This window comes from Tasmannia lanceolata, unplaced genomic scaffold (assembly GCF_043159265.1).
Source record: "Tasmannia lanceolata isolate RefF3 unplaced genomic scaffold, GAP_Taslan_0.1 ptg000004l, whole genome shotgun sequence".
Lineage (NCBI taxonomy): Eukaryota > Viridiplantae > Streptophyta > Magnoliopsida > Canellales > Winteraceae > Tasmannia > Tasmannia lanceolata.
The window spans coordinates 5615951-5634620 of record NW_027518681.1 but is presented as its reverse complement, the minus strand read 5'-3'; the positions used below and the strand labels follow the sequence as shown (position 1 = coordinate 5634620).

The 18670-nt window shown below is 37.5% G+C and overlaps 1 protein-coding gene and 1 pseudogene across 1 annotated transcript; one reads left to right on the top strand and one right to left on the bottom strand.

Annotated features, from left to right (window-relative positions):
* Positions 1–11133: 11133 nt before the first annotated feature.
* Positions 11134–12027, top strand: LOC143876120 (phytosulfokines-like). Its single transcript, XM_077377768.1, has 2 exons — positions 11134–11298; positions 11779–12027. The coding sequence occupies exons 1-2, from the start codon at positions 11185–11187 to the stop codon at positions 11905–11907; spliced, it is 243 nt and encodes an 80-aa protein (XP_077233883.1). The 5' UTR covers positions 11134–11184; the 3' UTR covers positions 11908–12027.
* Positions 12028–17199: 5172 nt separating this feature from the next.
* Positions 17200–17314, bottom strand: LOC143876310 (U6 spliceosomal RNA; annotated as a pseudogene).
* Positions 17315–18670: the final 1356 nt, after the last annotated feature.

Sequence of the window (18670 nt, the reverse complement as noted above, 5' to 3'; positions counted from 1 at the left end):
CAGTATTCATTGTTTTAAGCTTTAATTGAATTTGAAACTATCAGCCAAAGCAAAATCAGCACATCCAAACTCAATTGCATAGCAAGAAGAGTTAACTAGTACCAAAACTCGGTAGAACAGAAAAGCACAAAACGTTACGAGAAGGACTTGAGAATCCACGACATTAAGCTTAAAACCCAAAACACATTGAAACAGCCATGTGTTGTCACAGGCTATATGTAATTGATTTACATATAATTACAGTCAGGTGCATTAAGTCTTTCTTTAGTCATTGAATTCGGGCGGGTTAGGCTAACATTCCCCCAACCCTAACAAGAGCCTCGGGTCGAAGATTACCCTCCCCCATATTTGTAAATGACAAAATTCTAAACTCATTTTCTTGCATTTCGGTTTTTTTTACTACATTTTTATGAACCAATGCCGTATTAAACTCGAATTTTTGCCGTCCCATTTTTTTTTGCAGAATCACGTCTTGCTAACTATGGGTTAACCGGTCAACCATAACCCTAGCTAACCCACCTTTAAATCTATCAACCCTAACCCGACTGTCTGTAAAAAACCCCTTTTTCCCAAATCAGGCCGCGTTGAGTCGGGTTGGGTTTGTGCTAGCCTAGGGCTAAAACAAAAAATACAAACAAATAATCCTAAGATTTTTAGAGGAAGGAGGTCGGGTCAGATTGCCCTAGGCCTCAACGCTAAGCCAACCCAAAATTAAACAGGGGTTGGAAACCGAATAAATGCCAACCCAACCCGAGCAAAAATCAGGTTGAAACCGACCAAGTTGCACCCCCACAGGAAAGTAGGTGAATCCCTTTGTGATTGTGAGGTATGTTATCACCTTCAATTTTTGCAGAACTTACACACGTGAAAATGTTTCTTAAAAATATACATAAGAGAAGGTATCGAATGTTAGTGCCCTTTTTCTGCAGAAATAATATCTCAAAGTGATGAGAAAGAAACAGGCCTTATAGGCGTGTCAATCTATGCGCCACATATTGGGTCATTAGAGGCTTCAACATGTAACTTGGTTGTGCCTTGTGCCATCTTAATTCTTCAACTAGAATGTCATGGTTGTGAGGGCAAAGAGTGGTATAGTTGTCAAGTGGCTTGCAGGTGCTCCCATATGTGCCTTTTCATCAACCTCCAAATTAAAACAGGGATGACCATCTTTTCTTCACGTACACATATTCTTTGTCATTGGAATGAATGCGAGAGAGGAATGGGGCTTATCTTGGGCCATCATTCAACTTCCCAGCTTCCCTCTTTATTGCAGATATAGTGGAAAGGGTCGTATGTACCTTTTCAACCATCTTTTTCTTTGTAGAGAGATGTTCACTAGATCAATAAACGTGATAATGAGAGAGAGAGAGAGATCCTATTATAATTTGAGGAATGATAAACTGAAGGACCCTTGGAAAAACCAGCTACAAGGGCGCTCTAGTCGGTCCATCTCAACAAAGTTCATTTATAAGGGCACAGAAAAATAGAGAGCGGTGTAGTCAAATATAAAGTTAAAGGAGTAAGTATTGATAGGAGTAGTGCCCTTGTAGATTGTTTTTTGCAAAGGGTGCCCTTCAGTTTATCATTCTTCTTATAATTTTCAGATAATAAGAAAAAAGATATGTTGGTTTGCCATATTCTAAGTCAAAACTCTTATATTGAATGTGTGGATGTTTGAAGTTTAAAATAATTATTTTCTTCTCATGGGTCATATTTAACTTGAGAGTTGAGACAACTGAAACGTGTATTGAATTTCAAAAGCTATAAATTTGAATATGGGTGGAAATCATTCATGAGAGCAATTCATTGAGAAGGATTTCTTAATAATATAGAAACCTTCTTAAGTGAAAAGAAAGGTAATAAATTAATGAGACAACAAGTATTTTCCATGTTGTGGATTTGGAATGACTCCTTGGGAAGACCGTTAACTACGCTTATAGATATCGCCTAGAGGTCGGTAAGTCATAATGGACCCCCCCCCCCCCTTTGATAATATCGTCGATACAATAAATTGTACATTGAAAAAAAAGGTGATTGTATCAAGAACTATGTATTTTAAGCCATGTTTGGCAACTGCGAAAAATTATTTCATGTAATATTCCCAACTATGAGAGAGACAGACAGAGAGAGAGATGCATAAAAATCTCTAAAAACTAGTGAAAATAAACTCCCCATAGAATTGGTTTTTGTTTTCCTGATTTTTAGGAGCTTTTCATGCTTTCCTCACTCCCACCCTCTCAAGTCACCCCATTACTAACTGACACTAGATTCTTCTGTATCTTTGGGACAAACATCACACCACCCAATTAAAATACGAATTACACAATCGAACATCTCGATCTTCACCATTCCAATTCCTGTAATGTCACAAGTAAACTCTTCAGTACTCAAGGACTACCTACTATTGTCTCCTGGAATGTATCAAAATATTTTCTTTTGAAAAATACATGAACAGGGGACCCATTTCTCTCCATCTCTCACCCATTTTTTCTTAATGGCTAAACATGCCCATAGAGGTTTTATATATAAAAAAAAATTTCCCACGTACAGATGTTAGTAATGTATTTTTTACTAATTGACTATATATTTTGGTTGGTGTATGGTTGTTCAATTAGCCATGACACAAATCAGCTTCACGTAAGGCAAAAAAGTGTTTTTTTAATCAAATCAAGGTGCAAGAAAACGTCATTTTGGAAGTTCATGCATGGTATTCAACGACAGGTGTTTCTCTAAAGAAGCTTCTTCCCCAAAGAAATCTGAAGACACGTACAACGACTATAATAGTCTACGTTCTAGAATAACACAAGCTTCAACTTACCTGCATAAAGTCTACTTTATAGAATAATACAAGCTTTAGCTTACTGCATAAAGGAAAAATATAATATTGATAAAATAATGAAATTCTAATCCTTTTGCATGACGGAATCTAGCTAGTGTGTGTTTGTAATATGTTGTCGTTGCTCAATACATAGTAAACAAAACTAAGGTCCTTGTTGTTTCATCTAATTAGTAAAACACTATCAAGACGGTGCAATAGAAAAACACCAACTGGGGATTAGAAAAATATGGATTCATGTAGACTTATCTCTATGTATTTATTAGGAGAGGGGTCTAATAACTTCGGCCATGCATGATCTCCATTGCATAAACATCAAACATTCACTTTTTTTAGAAGGTTGAGATTAGAAAATATGGATTCTTTTAATTAGCTATTGTGCTGGTTAAATGGGTATTTCCATCAACAAAAGTTCCTAGGCAAAAATGTTCTAGCTGGATATATATTTCAAGTATAATGTACCAAAGGCCAAGGCGCTGTACTTCCTTTAAGATTATGAACCGATTGTGAGTCTAAAACCAATTTTTTTTGCAATTTTGAGTCCAACAATTGGTTTTAGACTCATAATCGGCTGTCATATAATCTTAAACAAACAGTGCGCCTAAATAGTCCATCCACAGATCTCATGGTCCCATTATTACAGCACAATTTTGTTGTAGACGTACTTCTTCGGCCTAATTACATATTATTAGGTTACAACCAGCTTAGATGTTTTTAAATAAATTCTTTATTCACATGATTTACAAAAGAATTAGGTGAGAATTAGGTTAATGACAATAAAATTATCATGCAACGCATAACTATTATAAATTCACAACAATATTTATAATCTTCATGATCCAATTTTAAAGAAGAGCAATTTCACCGTTTAATCTGTTAAACTTGTGATACGAACGAAAATAATAAAAAACCCAACACATCCACAAAAGAATACATGGATTTCCACAGGCGAGTTTTACATTTTCACCATGAGAGATGATTTCTTCTTTCTTTATTTTATTTTTTTTACCCAAAATTTATCTAAGAACTAGGCGCACCTGAAATTTTATTGATAGAATAAATGAAGTAGAAGATAGAATAAATGAAGTAGAAGAGGGTGACATACCACCTTACCTCAAAAATAAAATAAAAGGAAAATTACTTACAACGAATGATATGAATGCCCAAAGAGACATCTTAAAGTGTCCCTAGCCCTTCTTGGAAATTCATTTCACCGTCAGTATGTATGATTCTCTTTTCTTTCTCTTCTTTTACACGCAAAACTAGCTAGCTAAAGAGTTAAATTGATGAGTCACTTTCGGCCTCAACTCTAAACCCAAAGATTGAAGCTCCTACCAATAATATTTAAGACCATGGGGGATCCTTCTTAACAATGACCATATCAATCAAGGTTTTACTACCTGCTTCAAGCCAAATGTTAGATAGACCAAGTACTTTACAGTACCTCAGCCCATCTAGCATACTTCTAGTCTTTGCCTGCAAGTTAGTCCCATTATCATAAAAATGAGAAAAGGCAAATAAAATCTCACCTTTATGGTTTCTTATATTCCTACTCCACCTGATAAGCCAGGATTGTCTTTGGAGGCACTATCCGTGCTCAATTTGAACTCATTCTTCTTGGGTTACAAGTCTTCCCTTATAGGATTAGGATTTCTTGAACTCCAAAGCAAAGACTCTTAATTCCTAATAGAGATGGTACTTACTATAAATAGTAAGTCCAAAAATAAACATTGTAATATTAACTGATTATGGGCATATCACTTATCTACTTTATAAATAAATCAAAATTGGCTCTTGGTGAAGCAACAAAAATCTTACCCATAAAATGATATTAGTGATTGAAGTTTCTATAAATAGTAAGTTTATCTTTAACCACAATTTTGAAGTGATTCCCAATTTTGAATGATAGCTTCATTACTCAACTCTCAACCCAAGATTAGAAATTGGTGACCCACATTTTTATGATTTATCCTCTTAGATTGTAGAAAATCTTCATATAATTATATCGTTTAATTGGTAGTAGTTTTTTTTTTGGAGGAAACTGTTGGTGAGCTTAAGCGCACCAAACTTATGGTGCGCTTAAGCTCCCCATTCACATGGGTCCCATATTTTGGGGAGTGATCCAAACCATTCATTTGCAAGGCCTTATCATAGATAGGGGGTGTACCGAAAATCAGCTCCATAGGATCATCCTAACCCCTCCATTTGTGGAGGACAAAAATGGACAGATTTGTGTCTGCCCCATTTTTGTCCTCCACAAATGGAGGGGTTAGGATGATCCTATGGAGCTGATTTTTGGTACACCCCCTATCTATGTAAGGGACTTTCAAACGAATGCTTTGGATCATCCTAACAAAGTGGGCCCCCATGTGATTGGGCGCTTAAGCTCACCATACTTATGGTGAGCTTAAGCGCACCAACAGTTTCCTCTTTCTTTTTTTACTTTAACTCCTTCAAACGCACCAAAACAAAGGGATTTTGTGACTTCTAGTCGGAACTTCGAACAAGAGATTCACTTTCAAAGCTGCATACGACTATGGTGACTTGACAGTGAGATCAGCATAAGATGCGTCTAAGGTTTTCTAGGGTTTGAACATTTCTCCATCAGCGTTTGATTATTTGTACAATCAAATGTAAATGCAATGACTAGAAAGAAATTCAAGTTTGCAAGAAAAGCAAGGCAGAACCCAGCTAGAAACAATGCGAAGTGTCCAAATACCATCTCAGGATGACAAAAGAGAAGCTTCTTCCTTTTACTTTTTCTTTATTAAAGCAAAGAAAGTTGGCGTACCAGGCCCATTGGTTTGGTGTGTTCCTGATGTGCCGTTACATTGAATGTTTTGGTTGCACCACTTTCAATCTGAAAAAGTCATTGCTCAAAATCTTGAAAACTCAGCTCTTAAGTGCGTCGAGCTGAGTCAACTCGAACGAGTGACTACTGACTCAGTAAAACATTGATTACATTTCATATTAGAATATGGATAGTTCATAAACATATTATATTTATTATAGCATAAAAAATATTTTTGTGTTATTTTTACCCAAAATGAGGATGTGGGTACCGAAATTGGCTTGCCCTCTTTCACTTATGCCTAGTTATTGACATGTTAACTCATTTTACTAGCGAGACGAGTCAACTCGGTCGACCCATAAGATGTTATGACTGTCCTATTATTGGGTTTTCTTTTAAGATCACTTGAATTAATAAGAAATAACTAAATAGAAGTTTATATTTAGGAAATCAGCAGTGACAGGGTGGTGATATCAAAATGGGTCCCAGTTGTTATGAACTTTTTGATAACGTCAAAAGGAAATGGAGAGTAATTGGGGCCCCACTTTATCTTTGGGGCCCACTTCTTGATAAAAAATAGCCAAAGTAGACTTTTTCCATGCAAGTGTTTCACACCACATCATTCTGTGAGCAAGAAATATATGGTTTACGTATGAGAATGCATATTTTAAACTCCAAAGGATTGATTAAGTCTTATGACTAGTCTTCCTGCTTAGAAAATGTGTGGGCCCAATGACAAAACGAGTTGGCTGTCCCTACCATTTCAGGTAGGTCCCATTATTTATCAGACTAGATGGACAAGGAGGTCGGCCGGTCTTTAATGCTTCTATAGACAATTTCTTGCCCATGCCTATTTGTAATCGGGACCGTTGATTTGGTATCTAGGCCACTATGTGTATGGTCCATAGACTATAGAGTAAAACTGATAATTTTTGCAAAGAGAAAGACAAACAAAGGGGGTGAATGCTGAGAAAGTGGGTGGAAATATCATTTATCCTCAGGTAATCTTTCTTTATTAACTATTATTTGAATGCTCATTGATTAAATTCCACTTGGTATCCAGTAGTAAAAAGGGCAGATGTGGGACCAATCAGAATGTTCACACTTAAAATTAGTCCATTTGTGGGAGATGTGGGATCCATCAGGAGTGCCATAACATGCTGTGGGACCCTTATATTGTGATAGGGTCTCGTCTTTCCCACCTTGCCACATTTTTCCGATAAAAAAACACCTATAAAATGAGGATAAGGGGTGTAAAAACCAATATCGTGTGATATGAAACAAACATATTCCCACATACTTATGAATCCGGCTTGGCTGAAATCCTTCTTTGATATTTTTTAGAGTGCCTTTGGATTACCAGAATCAGGCACTTCAATCAGCATCATCCTATTCTGATTCCACCAATTACTCCTATTCTGATTCCACCAATTACGGCATTTGGTTCAAAACAGTGAATGAGATCAGGGGGGAAAGAGGTATTCATATTCTGCCCTAGTTGGAATGAAAATTTTATTTGAATTTTTAAATTTTAATTTTGTACATTATATTTCTAGTAGAATCAGAATAGGATGCCGATTCCGACTCCTATTTTCATTTTACACTTTTTTAACCACCTCTCGATGGCTATTACAATCCCCATAATAAAGTTCTTAGCAGTTAATCAGAAGTGTAAAGCAAAGTAAAGCCACTTTAGCCGAAAGCCATTTCGTGCCCGGCTTTTGCATGCGATGACCGCCGCAGATGTTGACTTTCTGTCATTTTTTGTCTTACCCATTAAATTCACCTGACATGGCCCTCATCACATGCAAAAGCTGCGCGCGGAATGGTGTAAGGCCATATAGTCCAGTATTTTTCAAAAATTACTGTGGGTAATCACATTTCTTATTATCCCTATTGTTATCTCCTATAAAATATGTCATGCATAAAAGCACAAATCTGTTTATTTTAAATTGCACTATCTTGTTTTGATAATAGCACTCCTCGCTTTATTAAACACTTTATTCGTTGGTGATAGTTTTTCTAGAATGAGCATTACTAGCAAAATGCGAATTGTTTTTGTTCTCAACTCAACAAAGCCTCTGTCTAAAACTAGTTGGGGTCGGCTAAATGAATCCTTTAGAAAATTTTCATGAAGAAGGTGAAAGGAGCGAATTGTTTTTGTTAAAAAAAGAAGAAGAGAGCTTGAATCCCCAGAATTTTCACCTTTATCTTTAATTATTTTCCAAACGGAATTCAGTTTTGAAAGTGTTTAAAACCTCTTTAATTTTATTGCTGCCATATATATATAGGGGAAAGTGATTGTGAGCGGCCCGTCATATAAGCTTATATGAGGTGACCGCTAAAAACATGGTGGGCCCACATTTTTGGGGTGATATAAACCGGTCATTTGATAGGCCCTGACGTAGATAAGGGGTGCCCAAAAAATCAGCTCCATAGGATCATTCCAACCCTTTGTACTGTTGAGGTGAAAGAGGGGAAAATGGACGGGTAAGTGGGCAAATTTATACCCGCCCATTTTCGCCTCTTTCACCTCAACAGTTTGAAGGGTTGGGATGATCCTATGGAGCTGATTTTTTGGGCACCCCCTATCTATGTCAGGGCCTATCAAATGACCGGTTCGGATCACCCGAAAAATATGGGCCCACCATGTTTTTAGCGGTCACCTCATATAAGCTTATATGAGGGGCCGCTCACGATCACTTTCCCCATATTTATATATGTACGTACCAAAATAGAAACACCCTTGGAGAAGTGTAGAACAAAAAGAAGATGGGCTTTAGTATAGGTCAACCATGTAGATGGGCCCAATAAATGTATAGCCATCCAATCAATTCAATTTTCGCATAATGTTAGTGATTGTGCCCTTAAAAAAAAAAGCAAAGATTAGACTTTTTCACTTACATACTGGTCAAATAATTAATTTCATTTGTCCTTCTACTGAAATTCATGTTCTTTACAAATTCTCCTTACAGGGTTAAGATCTTATGGGTCACTCATTTATTGCTCTTCTAGTAGATTTAGAGCACTTGACATCTTCTTTGAATCTCTCTTTCTAGAATATACTGTTGCAAGTAATCTCTTCACAAGATAAAGACTATGTCCCTTGGGAACACTACAGAGAATTTGAGATTGTAGATAATTTTCCAAGAATTTTGGCAACCATGAGTTTTTTCCATGGAATATTAGTTTATCAAGTAGTGAGAGAGAGGGAGCGGGGAGATGAAGAGACTTGAGATCACATGACTGAGGAGAGGGTAAGAAGTGGCTGAAAAGCAAGGGAAAAAAATAAATTTGTATTTTGATTAGAGGTTTTCATTTCCTTGTTTTTCAGTCTTTGATCACCCTCTCCTCACCCATCATGCTCTCTCTAATCTATCCTTCTCCCACTCTCCCTTGCCCTCCGTCATCACAGCTTGATAAACTAAAATTCAATGGAAAAAAAATTCCATGGCAGCCAAACATTGCCTTAAGATCATTTCGTTGTTACATTTTTAGGTAGTTTATTGTTACATAGAATTAGGGGTGGCAATGGTTCGGTTTGACCCCCAAACCGAACCAAACCGAAATTTGAATCGGTTTGGTTTTACCAAACCAAAACTGAATTTTCGGTTCGGTTTCGGTTCGGTTCCGCCAATTTTGCCACCCTTTACTCATAATAATTGCAAATATTCGGTACCAAACCGAACCAAACCAAAATTTGAATCGGTTTGGTTTAACCAAACCGAAACCGAATTTTCGGTTTGGTTTCGGCTCGGTTCCGGTTCGGTTCGGCCAATTTTGCCACCCCTACATAGAGTCAGCTCAGGATGAATTTTTTAAAAAATAAATAAATAAACAGCTGTCAAAAGTTATTGCATTTCCAAAAGGCTATTGGTAACTAATTAAAAAAGAAAAGACAAGTTGAGTTTGTGCAATTATTAAAAAATGGTGGTGCCAATATCCCCGGCATAACCATGACTTTATTTTATGGGCTACTAATATTAGCACTGACCCATCAAAAAAAAAAAATTAGCACTACCATGTTTTGAAAACATCTGTACTTAGCTTTCGATAACTTGTTAATTGAAAAAGGCAAGGTGAGTTTGTCTAGTCACCATGTTTTTATAATTGCATTAGGTCACCTTGTCTTTTAATATTTAACCAGCTGTCAATGGTTATCAAAATTTCCAAAAAAAGCTCTTAGAAGCAAAATAAGAAAGAATAGACAAGGGGAGTTAGTGAAAATATCAAAACATGGTAGTGCCAATATCTCAGTAGCCATTTAAATGTAAAGTTAGTTTCCCTTTATCATTAATTCTTCTATAGATAATGGGAAAACTTGGGCCCAAGGTTATTTATAACCTTATAAATATAAAATCTCCTTCAATCATTAATGTGCTGTAAATAAATTTCTTTATACTGATATTTGCACTACTTCAACTCAACTCAACTAAGCCTTTGTCTCAAACTAGTCGGGGTGGCTAATGAATCCTTTAGAAAAATTTTATGAAGAAGGTGAAAGAATCAATCCGGCTCAAATTGACTAAGTCTATTCCTGACACTAGCTGGGTTAGTCTGATATTTGCACCACCATGTTTTATAACGGCATAAGGTCACCTTGTCTTTTACTACTTAACCAGTTGTACAATGGTTATCAAAATTTCCAGAAAAGCTCTTAGAAGCAAAATAAGAAAGAATAGGGAAGGTGAGTTAGTGCAAATATCAAAACATGGTAGTGCCAATAGCTCAATATGTTTTTTTAAACTCTGGCTTCATTGTTTCCTCACAAAAATTTTAAAAATTCGTTTTGTATCTTTTTCAATAGAGTTCTAAAAAGAGAAAAAATGATTTTTCAGTAAATAAATTGGGATAATGTATAAGAAAAGGGGGTGGAAATATCAGATATCAAAGAATTATCTATCCATTATTAGACAATGCCAAATACCATCAAGCCTATCTCCAAGCTCTATATTTTTACTGCACGTTTATTTTTCTAACCTTCGAGTATTGGGACGGACAAAAGGTGGTATTTCTCTTCGGATAAAAAAAAAAGGCTACTGATATTGGCACTGTAATATCTTAATAATTGCACTAACTCATCTTCTCTTTTAATATTCAAATAGCTGTCAAAGTTTATTAGAGTTCCTAAAAGCTCTCAAAACTCAAAGGTCAATTGAAAAAAAGAAAAGACAAGCAAATTTTGTGCAATTATTAAAACGCTGTAATGCCAATATCAGTAGCATTCTTCAAACTCAAGAGAGGAAAGATTCTCTTTCTATTGGAAACCCAGGTCGGTAAAAGGGCTTCTAGAAAAAGCCTTGACGATATCACTTAAGTATTCTTCTAACTCCATATTTAAACGTGCAAAATCTTTGGTCGTCTTTTACTCCCAAATTATTTATCTCCAACGAAATTTCAGCTGTAATTTAAGTCTCTCTCCGTGCTGTAATTTAACATTAAAGGCACTCTCTCTTGGTCTTTCGGTATTTCCATTTCACACACGGTTTCTCTCTCTATAAATACACCTGTTTCTTCTTCTATTCCAAATTGTACCCATCAAAATATATCAGCAAAGATGTCAAAAAACACCCTTTTATCTATTGCTCTTCTCTTCCTCTTCTCTCTATCCTATGCTGCTCGCCATGAGCCACTCCATCCTACTGATTCTCCACAAAAAACCCAACATGGGGTAGGCCTTTGATTTCAATAAATGATTTTCTTTTCTTTTCTTGTTTTCCCATTTTAATTCCTATTTTGATTATTGGGTTTTTGTTCTTGTCTTGGGTTGAATAAATGGCTTTCTTTTCCTCTTTTTTTCCCACAATTTTTTGTTCCATCTTTTCTTATTGGGTTTTCTTCTTATCTATGGTTTGAATATGGCACTTCAATGTTTTAATAATTGCACAAATTCAACTTGTCTTTTCCTTTTTAATTTTCTTTTGAGACCCTTTTGGGAACTGTAATAACCTTTGACAGATGTTTAAAAAAAAGAAAAGACAAGCTAAGTTTGTGCAGCAATTACAACATGGAAGTGCAAACATCAGTAGCCTTTGAATAAATGGGTTTTTTATTTTAGTTTTTGCCCACTAAATTTCGATTTTTAATTGTTGGGTTTTTCTAAGTTGAATGTTTTCTCATTGCTTCTTTTTTTTTCTATTTTTTTTTTCAGGGGTTTGGTGAGGAGAATCTCGATGCAAATGAAGGATGTGAGGGAGTTGGTGAGGAGGAGTGCTTGATGAGAAGAACACTTGTTGCGCACACAGATTATATCTATACACAGGGCAACAAGAACCCATAGAATAGTCACTTTCCCTTTTCAGCTTATTTAATGGACCCCATGTTCATCGTCTACATGTTATCTAACTCAGTCTGTTACTATGATAGAGATAAATAATAATATAATTTAAATTATTGGGTTCTTCTTGTGCTTGCTTTTGAATGAATTTCATTTCTTGTATTGAACTTTTTTTGAAGGTTTACAGGCAGAAATTTTGATAAGAATGGGCCTTGAAGCCTTAGTAGAGAAATCCATGTTTTCTTCTTTTCAATTTTCTTAAGTTTTGTCGTTTCTAGAATCTGTATTTCTGTTAAATCTCTTACAATTTTAAAATATAAAGTGGCACATGCAAACTCGACTGACTGTTCTTCCTTGGCCTTTGGTTAATTTGCTTCTGTCTTGTCCTTTTGGAAATAAACCTTCTACTCTTCTAGTAGTAAACGTACTTGTGGGGATGGGAAAGACCCTGGTCAGTTGGTCCTTTTGACCTATCTTTCAATGCTTGTGGTGTTTTAAAGCCTAGATTAACTACGAATCCCTATTAAATTTCGATCCTAGGATTAATCTTTGGTCAGACATGGCACATGTGCTTGTTGTTTGGACCGTTGATCTAGAGGACTATCACTATGTCACACGCTTGTTGTCCTTGACTAATGTTTAACCAAGATCTCATCCATGCATTAGTGCTTGAAAAATGAATGGTTTAGATTATTTTAAGGTCATTTTGTGGTAATCTTACTTGCAACTTCCAAGACCTTTCTGGGAATCATTAGCTATAGAATTTAGGGATTTTTTCAAAAGATCACTTGATGTTTGAGGTATTTGTAAAAGACATCTCAGATTTTAAAAATTATAAAACCCCCAGTTGGGCAAGTTTGCAAAAGAACACCTGGGATTATTTCTAACTGAAAAATTGTTCGCAGCTGAATTTCGCTAAGAAAAAGACAGAATTGACTAGACTTGTTGCAGCCCTCAAGTTCAATGGCTTTGATTAGGCTCTGTTCAGTTCTGTTCCTCATTTTGGAAGACATGAGGAAATGACGTGGCAGGAAGAAAAGAAACTGAAAAAGAAAAAGAAAACGAAATGGAAAGATAAAATAATTTTTAAAATGGAAATGATATCAGCACAAGCATGCATGTTTTAATAATTTCACAAACTCTAGCTTTTTTTAAGTGCACAAACTCAGCTTTCAAAGCTCTGACAAGCTAATTAAAAAAGAGAAGAGAAGCTGAGTTGGTGCAATTATTAAAACAGCATCCGGTGTGATAAATCTATAAACAACTAAGGGAGTACTGTTCGATATAGCTTTGTTTGCATTTTCCATTTCCTCTAAAGTAAGTTAATCTTTTTTCATTATCAAAATTTCTTGGGTTCTAAATTTCAAGGCTACAGCTTTCCTTCTGAAAGCTTCAAACTTGTCCCTTAAAATCGATCCCTTGCATTTCTTGTACCAAATAACTAGTAAAAACCTCTCTATTTTTGCTTTAATATGCTCTTGAGATTAATATTGAGTACCACATGAGAGATTAATATTGAGTACCACATGAGTGATGGGACACGTGCTCATAATCAGAGCTGTTATATGGGAGATCATCACAGACATCCGTAAGATCAATCCCTACAAAAATTAATGCTTCAACTTCTCTTGGTTAGATCAAGGGACTAGGATCATCCGATCAAGATGGGGCCCTATAGATCAAGGGAATAGGAATATCTGATCAAGATGGGACCAATAACAATGGTCGAACTAGTGTTCGCCCTGTCGAGCTGTTATGCCCAGGTCAAATTTCCACACAACACAAGGCCACCACACAAGGGTATAAGGGTGATCATTTGTAAAAATATCCCAGCGATGATCCTCTTTATAGCATTTTCCTAAATTAAAATAGCAATGTTGGGAATGTTGCCTTATTTCCCACCCACAGAGTGTTGCTTGGGTGGGGAGGCAATATGGCAAGAGAGGAAAGTGGGTTTTGTTTGTGGAAACCCAAAGGCTAAAAGTAGAATCGGTAATCTCTTTGAGTGTGGCTGCAAAAATCAAGAGAAGGAAAGAGAAAAGAGAGAGAGAAGAGAGAGAAGAGAGAGAAAGAAAGGAAGAGGGAGACAATTGGAGAGGAGAGATAGGGTTTTTCTCTTTTGTTTCTTCTTGGGTTCCTCTTTGGTTTCTTCTAGGGGCTTTCTCTTGAGTTTTTTTCTCGACTTATCTCTTGGGTACGATATTGGGTTTGAGAAGCAAGGAAAGGGTAGCGGGTTTTGAGTACGATCGGATTTTTGTGTAAAATCTTGGTGTTTATCTTGTGGCTTGTTTGATTACTTTTACTTTTCCGTTTAATTTGTGTACGATCGGATTGATTTGCCCGGCAGATTTTCTCAACAAGTGGTATCAGAGCTCAGGTGGAGCGATCGTCGATGATGGGTAGAGTGATTATTGGTGTTGTGGTTAGATCGCGGAGTGATGTTTGGAAGTAGAAAGATTGTCTAAGAAAGATTCTTTTTCGAGGTGGAGCACTACATCGTGAAGTGCAGACTAATCTGACATGACAGTAAAATCAAGTTCTACTCAATTCAACATCGATAGATTTGACGGAAAGGGCAGTTTTACCCTATGGAAGATGAGGGTGAAGGACATCCTAGTTCAACAGGGCTTGGCTAAGGCGTTAAAGGAAAATGATGGGAAGACAGAGAAGATGACGGGTGCCGAGTGGGAAGACATAGAGTCAAAGGCGGTCAGCACGATTTGACTATGTCTGGCAGACAACGTTATGTTTACGTTATAGAAGAGGAAGATGTGTCTAAATTTTTTGGAGAAGTTGGAAAAGCTTTATATGTCAAAAAGCTTGACCAACCGGTTGTATCTAAAGCGGCAATTGTATGGGCTGAAGATGCAGGAAGGCGGGGATCTTCTGGAACACATTACGGTGTTCAACGGGCTTGTGGATCAGCTCCACAAGGTTGAGAAAAAGTTGAAGAGGACAAGGCCCTTTTACTTCTTACTTCGTTTCCTGATTCATATGACAACCTGATGACGACATTATTGTATGGTAAGGATACGATAAAGTTGGAGGAAGTCACTGCGTCGCTCTTATCAAATGAGATGCGGAAGAAACCTGTTCTTGGTGGAAGTGAAGAGCATGAGTTGGTTGTTCATGGTGGGAATCAAAGAGGAAGGTCATATGACAGGGAATCAGGAAAAGGCAGGTCAAGATCCAGGGTCGGCAGAAAGGGTGTGCAATGTTATCGTTGCAAGGAATATGGTCACATCAAGCGGGATTGTCCAAAGCGAGCTGACCAGGAGGATGATAGTGCTACGAATGCTGTGGTGGCGGTAACAGATGAGCAGGGTGAAGAGTTTGGAGACGTTCTCACAGTCTCCCAGGTAATCACGCTTCTCTTCATAATGAGTGGATTTTAGATTCAGGGTGCTCTGTTCATGTATGCTCCAGGAGAGAATATTTTGATACGTTCTAGGAGACAAGGGCGGGTGTTGTGTCCTTGGGTGACGGGTCTACTTGTGTTGTCACGGGAGTTTGGGACGGTGAAGATCAACATGTTTGATGGAGTAGTTCGTACTTTGGTGGTGTGGTGTATGTCCCAAAGATGCGAAGGAATCTAGTATCTATTTACCGGTTGGACTCCAGGGGTTGCAGGCATTCAGCTACAGATGGAGCCATGAAAAAACACGAGGCTGTATGGTTCTGATGAAAGGAGAGAAGTGTGACGGATTGTATGTCTGGTCTGGGACACGGTGACTAGTGTTCCTAAGATCTCGATGGTTAGTTGGAAACGGAGTGGTAGCGCGTGCACACGTAGGTTCTCTTTCGCAGTTGGTGTAGAGACAGGTTTTCAAGTTGCAGACGATGGTGAGAAGGTGACAGTACCTGCATTGGGGAGAATGGATCGAGATCCCTCTCCAAGGCTGACCGGGTGAGTCAACAGGTTGGCAGCTACACATGTGCGTTGGCAGTGTTGATTGAATCAAGATGAGTCAGAACGAAGGTGATTCGAGGGTGTGTAGCTGGTACTTCGGAAGGCTGGTTTGCGGTAACAGCGGACCGGTGGCGATATCAATGGAAAATCTTTAGGTGGCTGGGAAATAAGTCAAGGTGGAGATTATTGGGAAAGTTGCCTTATTTCCCACCCACTGAGTCTTGGTTGGGTGGGAAGGCAATATGGCAAGAAAGGAAAGTGGGTTTTGTTTGTGGAAACCCAAGGCTAAAAGTAGAATCGGTATTCTCTTTGAGTGTGGTTGCAAAAATCAAAAGAGGGAAAGAGAAAAGAGAAAGAGAAGAGAGAGAGAGAGAGAAAGAAATGAAGAGGGAGAGAGATAAAGAGGAGAAATATGATTTTTCTCTTTGGTTTCTTCTTGGGTTCCTCTTTGGTCTCTTCTAGGGGCTTTCTCTTGGGTTTTTTCTCTTGTTATCTCTTGGGTACGATCTTAGGTTTGAGAGGAAAGCAAAGGGTTGCAGGTTTTGAGTTTTGGGTTAAATCCAGTGTAATCCTTGTATATTATTTTTCTCATAGTGGAAGATCATATTTCTTGCCCGTGGAGTAGGCTTGGCCGAAGCATGTAAAATCTTGATGTTTATCTTGTGGTTTGTTTAATTACTTTTACTTTTTCGGTTTAATTTGTGCACGATCGGATTGTTTTGCCCGGCGAATTTTCTCAACAAGTGAAATGATATTTCGACCCCTTTTCCTATCTTTTCCACTTCATTTTGTAGTCTTCATACCTATTTTCAGGAAAAGACTAGCTAAAGAGGGTGAAAACACATTCATTTTGAGAAGACGATAAATAAAAGGGAGTGATAAATCCACTCCCCAAATGGATAAATCGACTCCCCATGAAAAAATGGTTGAAAATAGGGATCATTGAAGAGGACTGTTAAATCATGCACAGTTCATTCTTTGAATCCGTACATGATATTAACATGAGAGAACTTCCACATGGAACCCTCTATTTTATTTTATTTTTTTTCAAACTAGTGTGTTCAGGCCAAACCCATGAACATCTTTCATCATTTATGAGACCATTAAGCCAAGGTGCTTGACTACTAAAAAAAAAGGGGACCGATATCTATACTACGATATTTTGATAATGACACTACTCACTTTGTACTTTTGTAGTACGCTTTTTTGTATAGTCATTCAATGCTGTTAATATTCAAGAATCCATCTCTTGAATGACAGATTGTTCTTCTGTTAAGGCCCTTTAATTTGTTGACACTTTTCCAAGTACGAGTGAAAATGAAAATACTTAAAAGTAAAAAAATTTAGGTCAATTAAGATTTTATGCCTGTGACTAACTGCCCTCGCAAGGGTAAAAGTTTTTCTCAATTTGTGTCTTTCATCCTTGCACTTGGGTCATGCTAATCTTCTCTGTATCGTTCCAATTTTATCGGATGTCTCTCAGTCTCTTCGTAAGGAAAAAAGTTTTTCTGGTCTATTCAGTTCGCTTCTGCTAGTCTGGCCTTTTGTCTCGATTCCCATCCTTACTGAACGATCCTGGTCTTTTTTTCTTAGTGATGATAGAAAACAATGTCTTCAATCAGATGATTCTTCACACACTTCAATTTTATAGATTGGCTCCTATTGTGACTGTTGCCTAGCGTAAAACATCCGCCCTCCCCCATAATGGCTATTTGACCGTTGCTTCGCGACCTATCATTAATCTACAGTCCGAATCACTTCTCGATCATTAGTACGCAATTGATCATGATTGCTTCTTGCGACGATGCGTACAAGCGAAGTGCAAAGTATGCCAAAGCTTTCAAACTTGGCAATCTCTCTGTGATCACCAAAGTTGTACTACACACTTTAAAAGCAAAGGAAAGATGTAATTGTTGGATTGTTAATCTCCCTCACACATGTTATAACATAAGTTCATTGACTCCAGGGGCGACGGCACTTGTAAGGGAAGGGGGGCAATTGCCCCCCTTAATTTTTTGGGAAAGAACAAATATACCTTTATTAGTGAATGTCACCGAATGCAGAAAACAGATGAAAGGACGCCCCATTGGTGAGTGTCACCGAATCCATTTATTGTTCTTTGACTTATACAAGTTATAAATGCACATTGGTCCCGTTCCACCAGTGGGGTTTGCAAGAGAATTTAACATTCCACTTTTTGACGAATGATAGGCTGAAGGGTGACCTTGCAAAAACCAGCTCCAAGGCGCCCCCATTGGTCCAATCTTAAGAAAGTTATCCACTTTCTCACTTTCTTAAGATTGGACCAATGGAGGCGCCCTTGTAGCTGGTTTTTGTATGCCGCACTTCATTATATCATTCCTCACTTAGCCAAGGGCATTTTAGCCGAAGTGATGTTTATGCCGCTGGTGATGGAATATATGGAGGGTTTTTTTTGGAAACTATAATATTACTTTCATTTGTTTGGAGAAAAAAAATTACTATAATTTTTGCCCCCCCTGTGCAAAATTTCTGGCATCGCCCTGATTGACTCTATAAGTGTATTGCTCTGTGGACCCTACCAAACACATTTAGATTCTCGTCCAAGGCAAAACATGACAATAGCAGACGGAAAGCCAGAGCTTGGGGATGTGGGTTTTTTATGACGATGGTAGATGAAGAGCCAACAGTGCTTGGTGTAGTTTTGATAGAGGAATAAGTGAGGGGAAAGGAGGAACAAGAATGCAAAATCAATCATAAAAGGGAAGAGAAGGGAGAAGGGAGAAGGAGAAACAAGTATAAGATTTTAAGCAAGGGTAAGGTTTAATAAATAATATAAAATGTCAATTCACCAAATGTGTAGGCCATGTTTGGCAA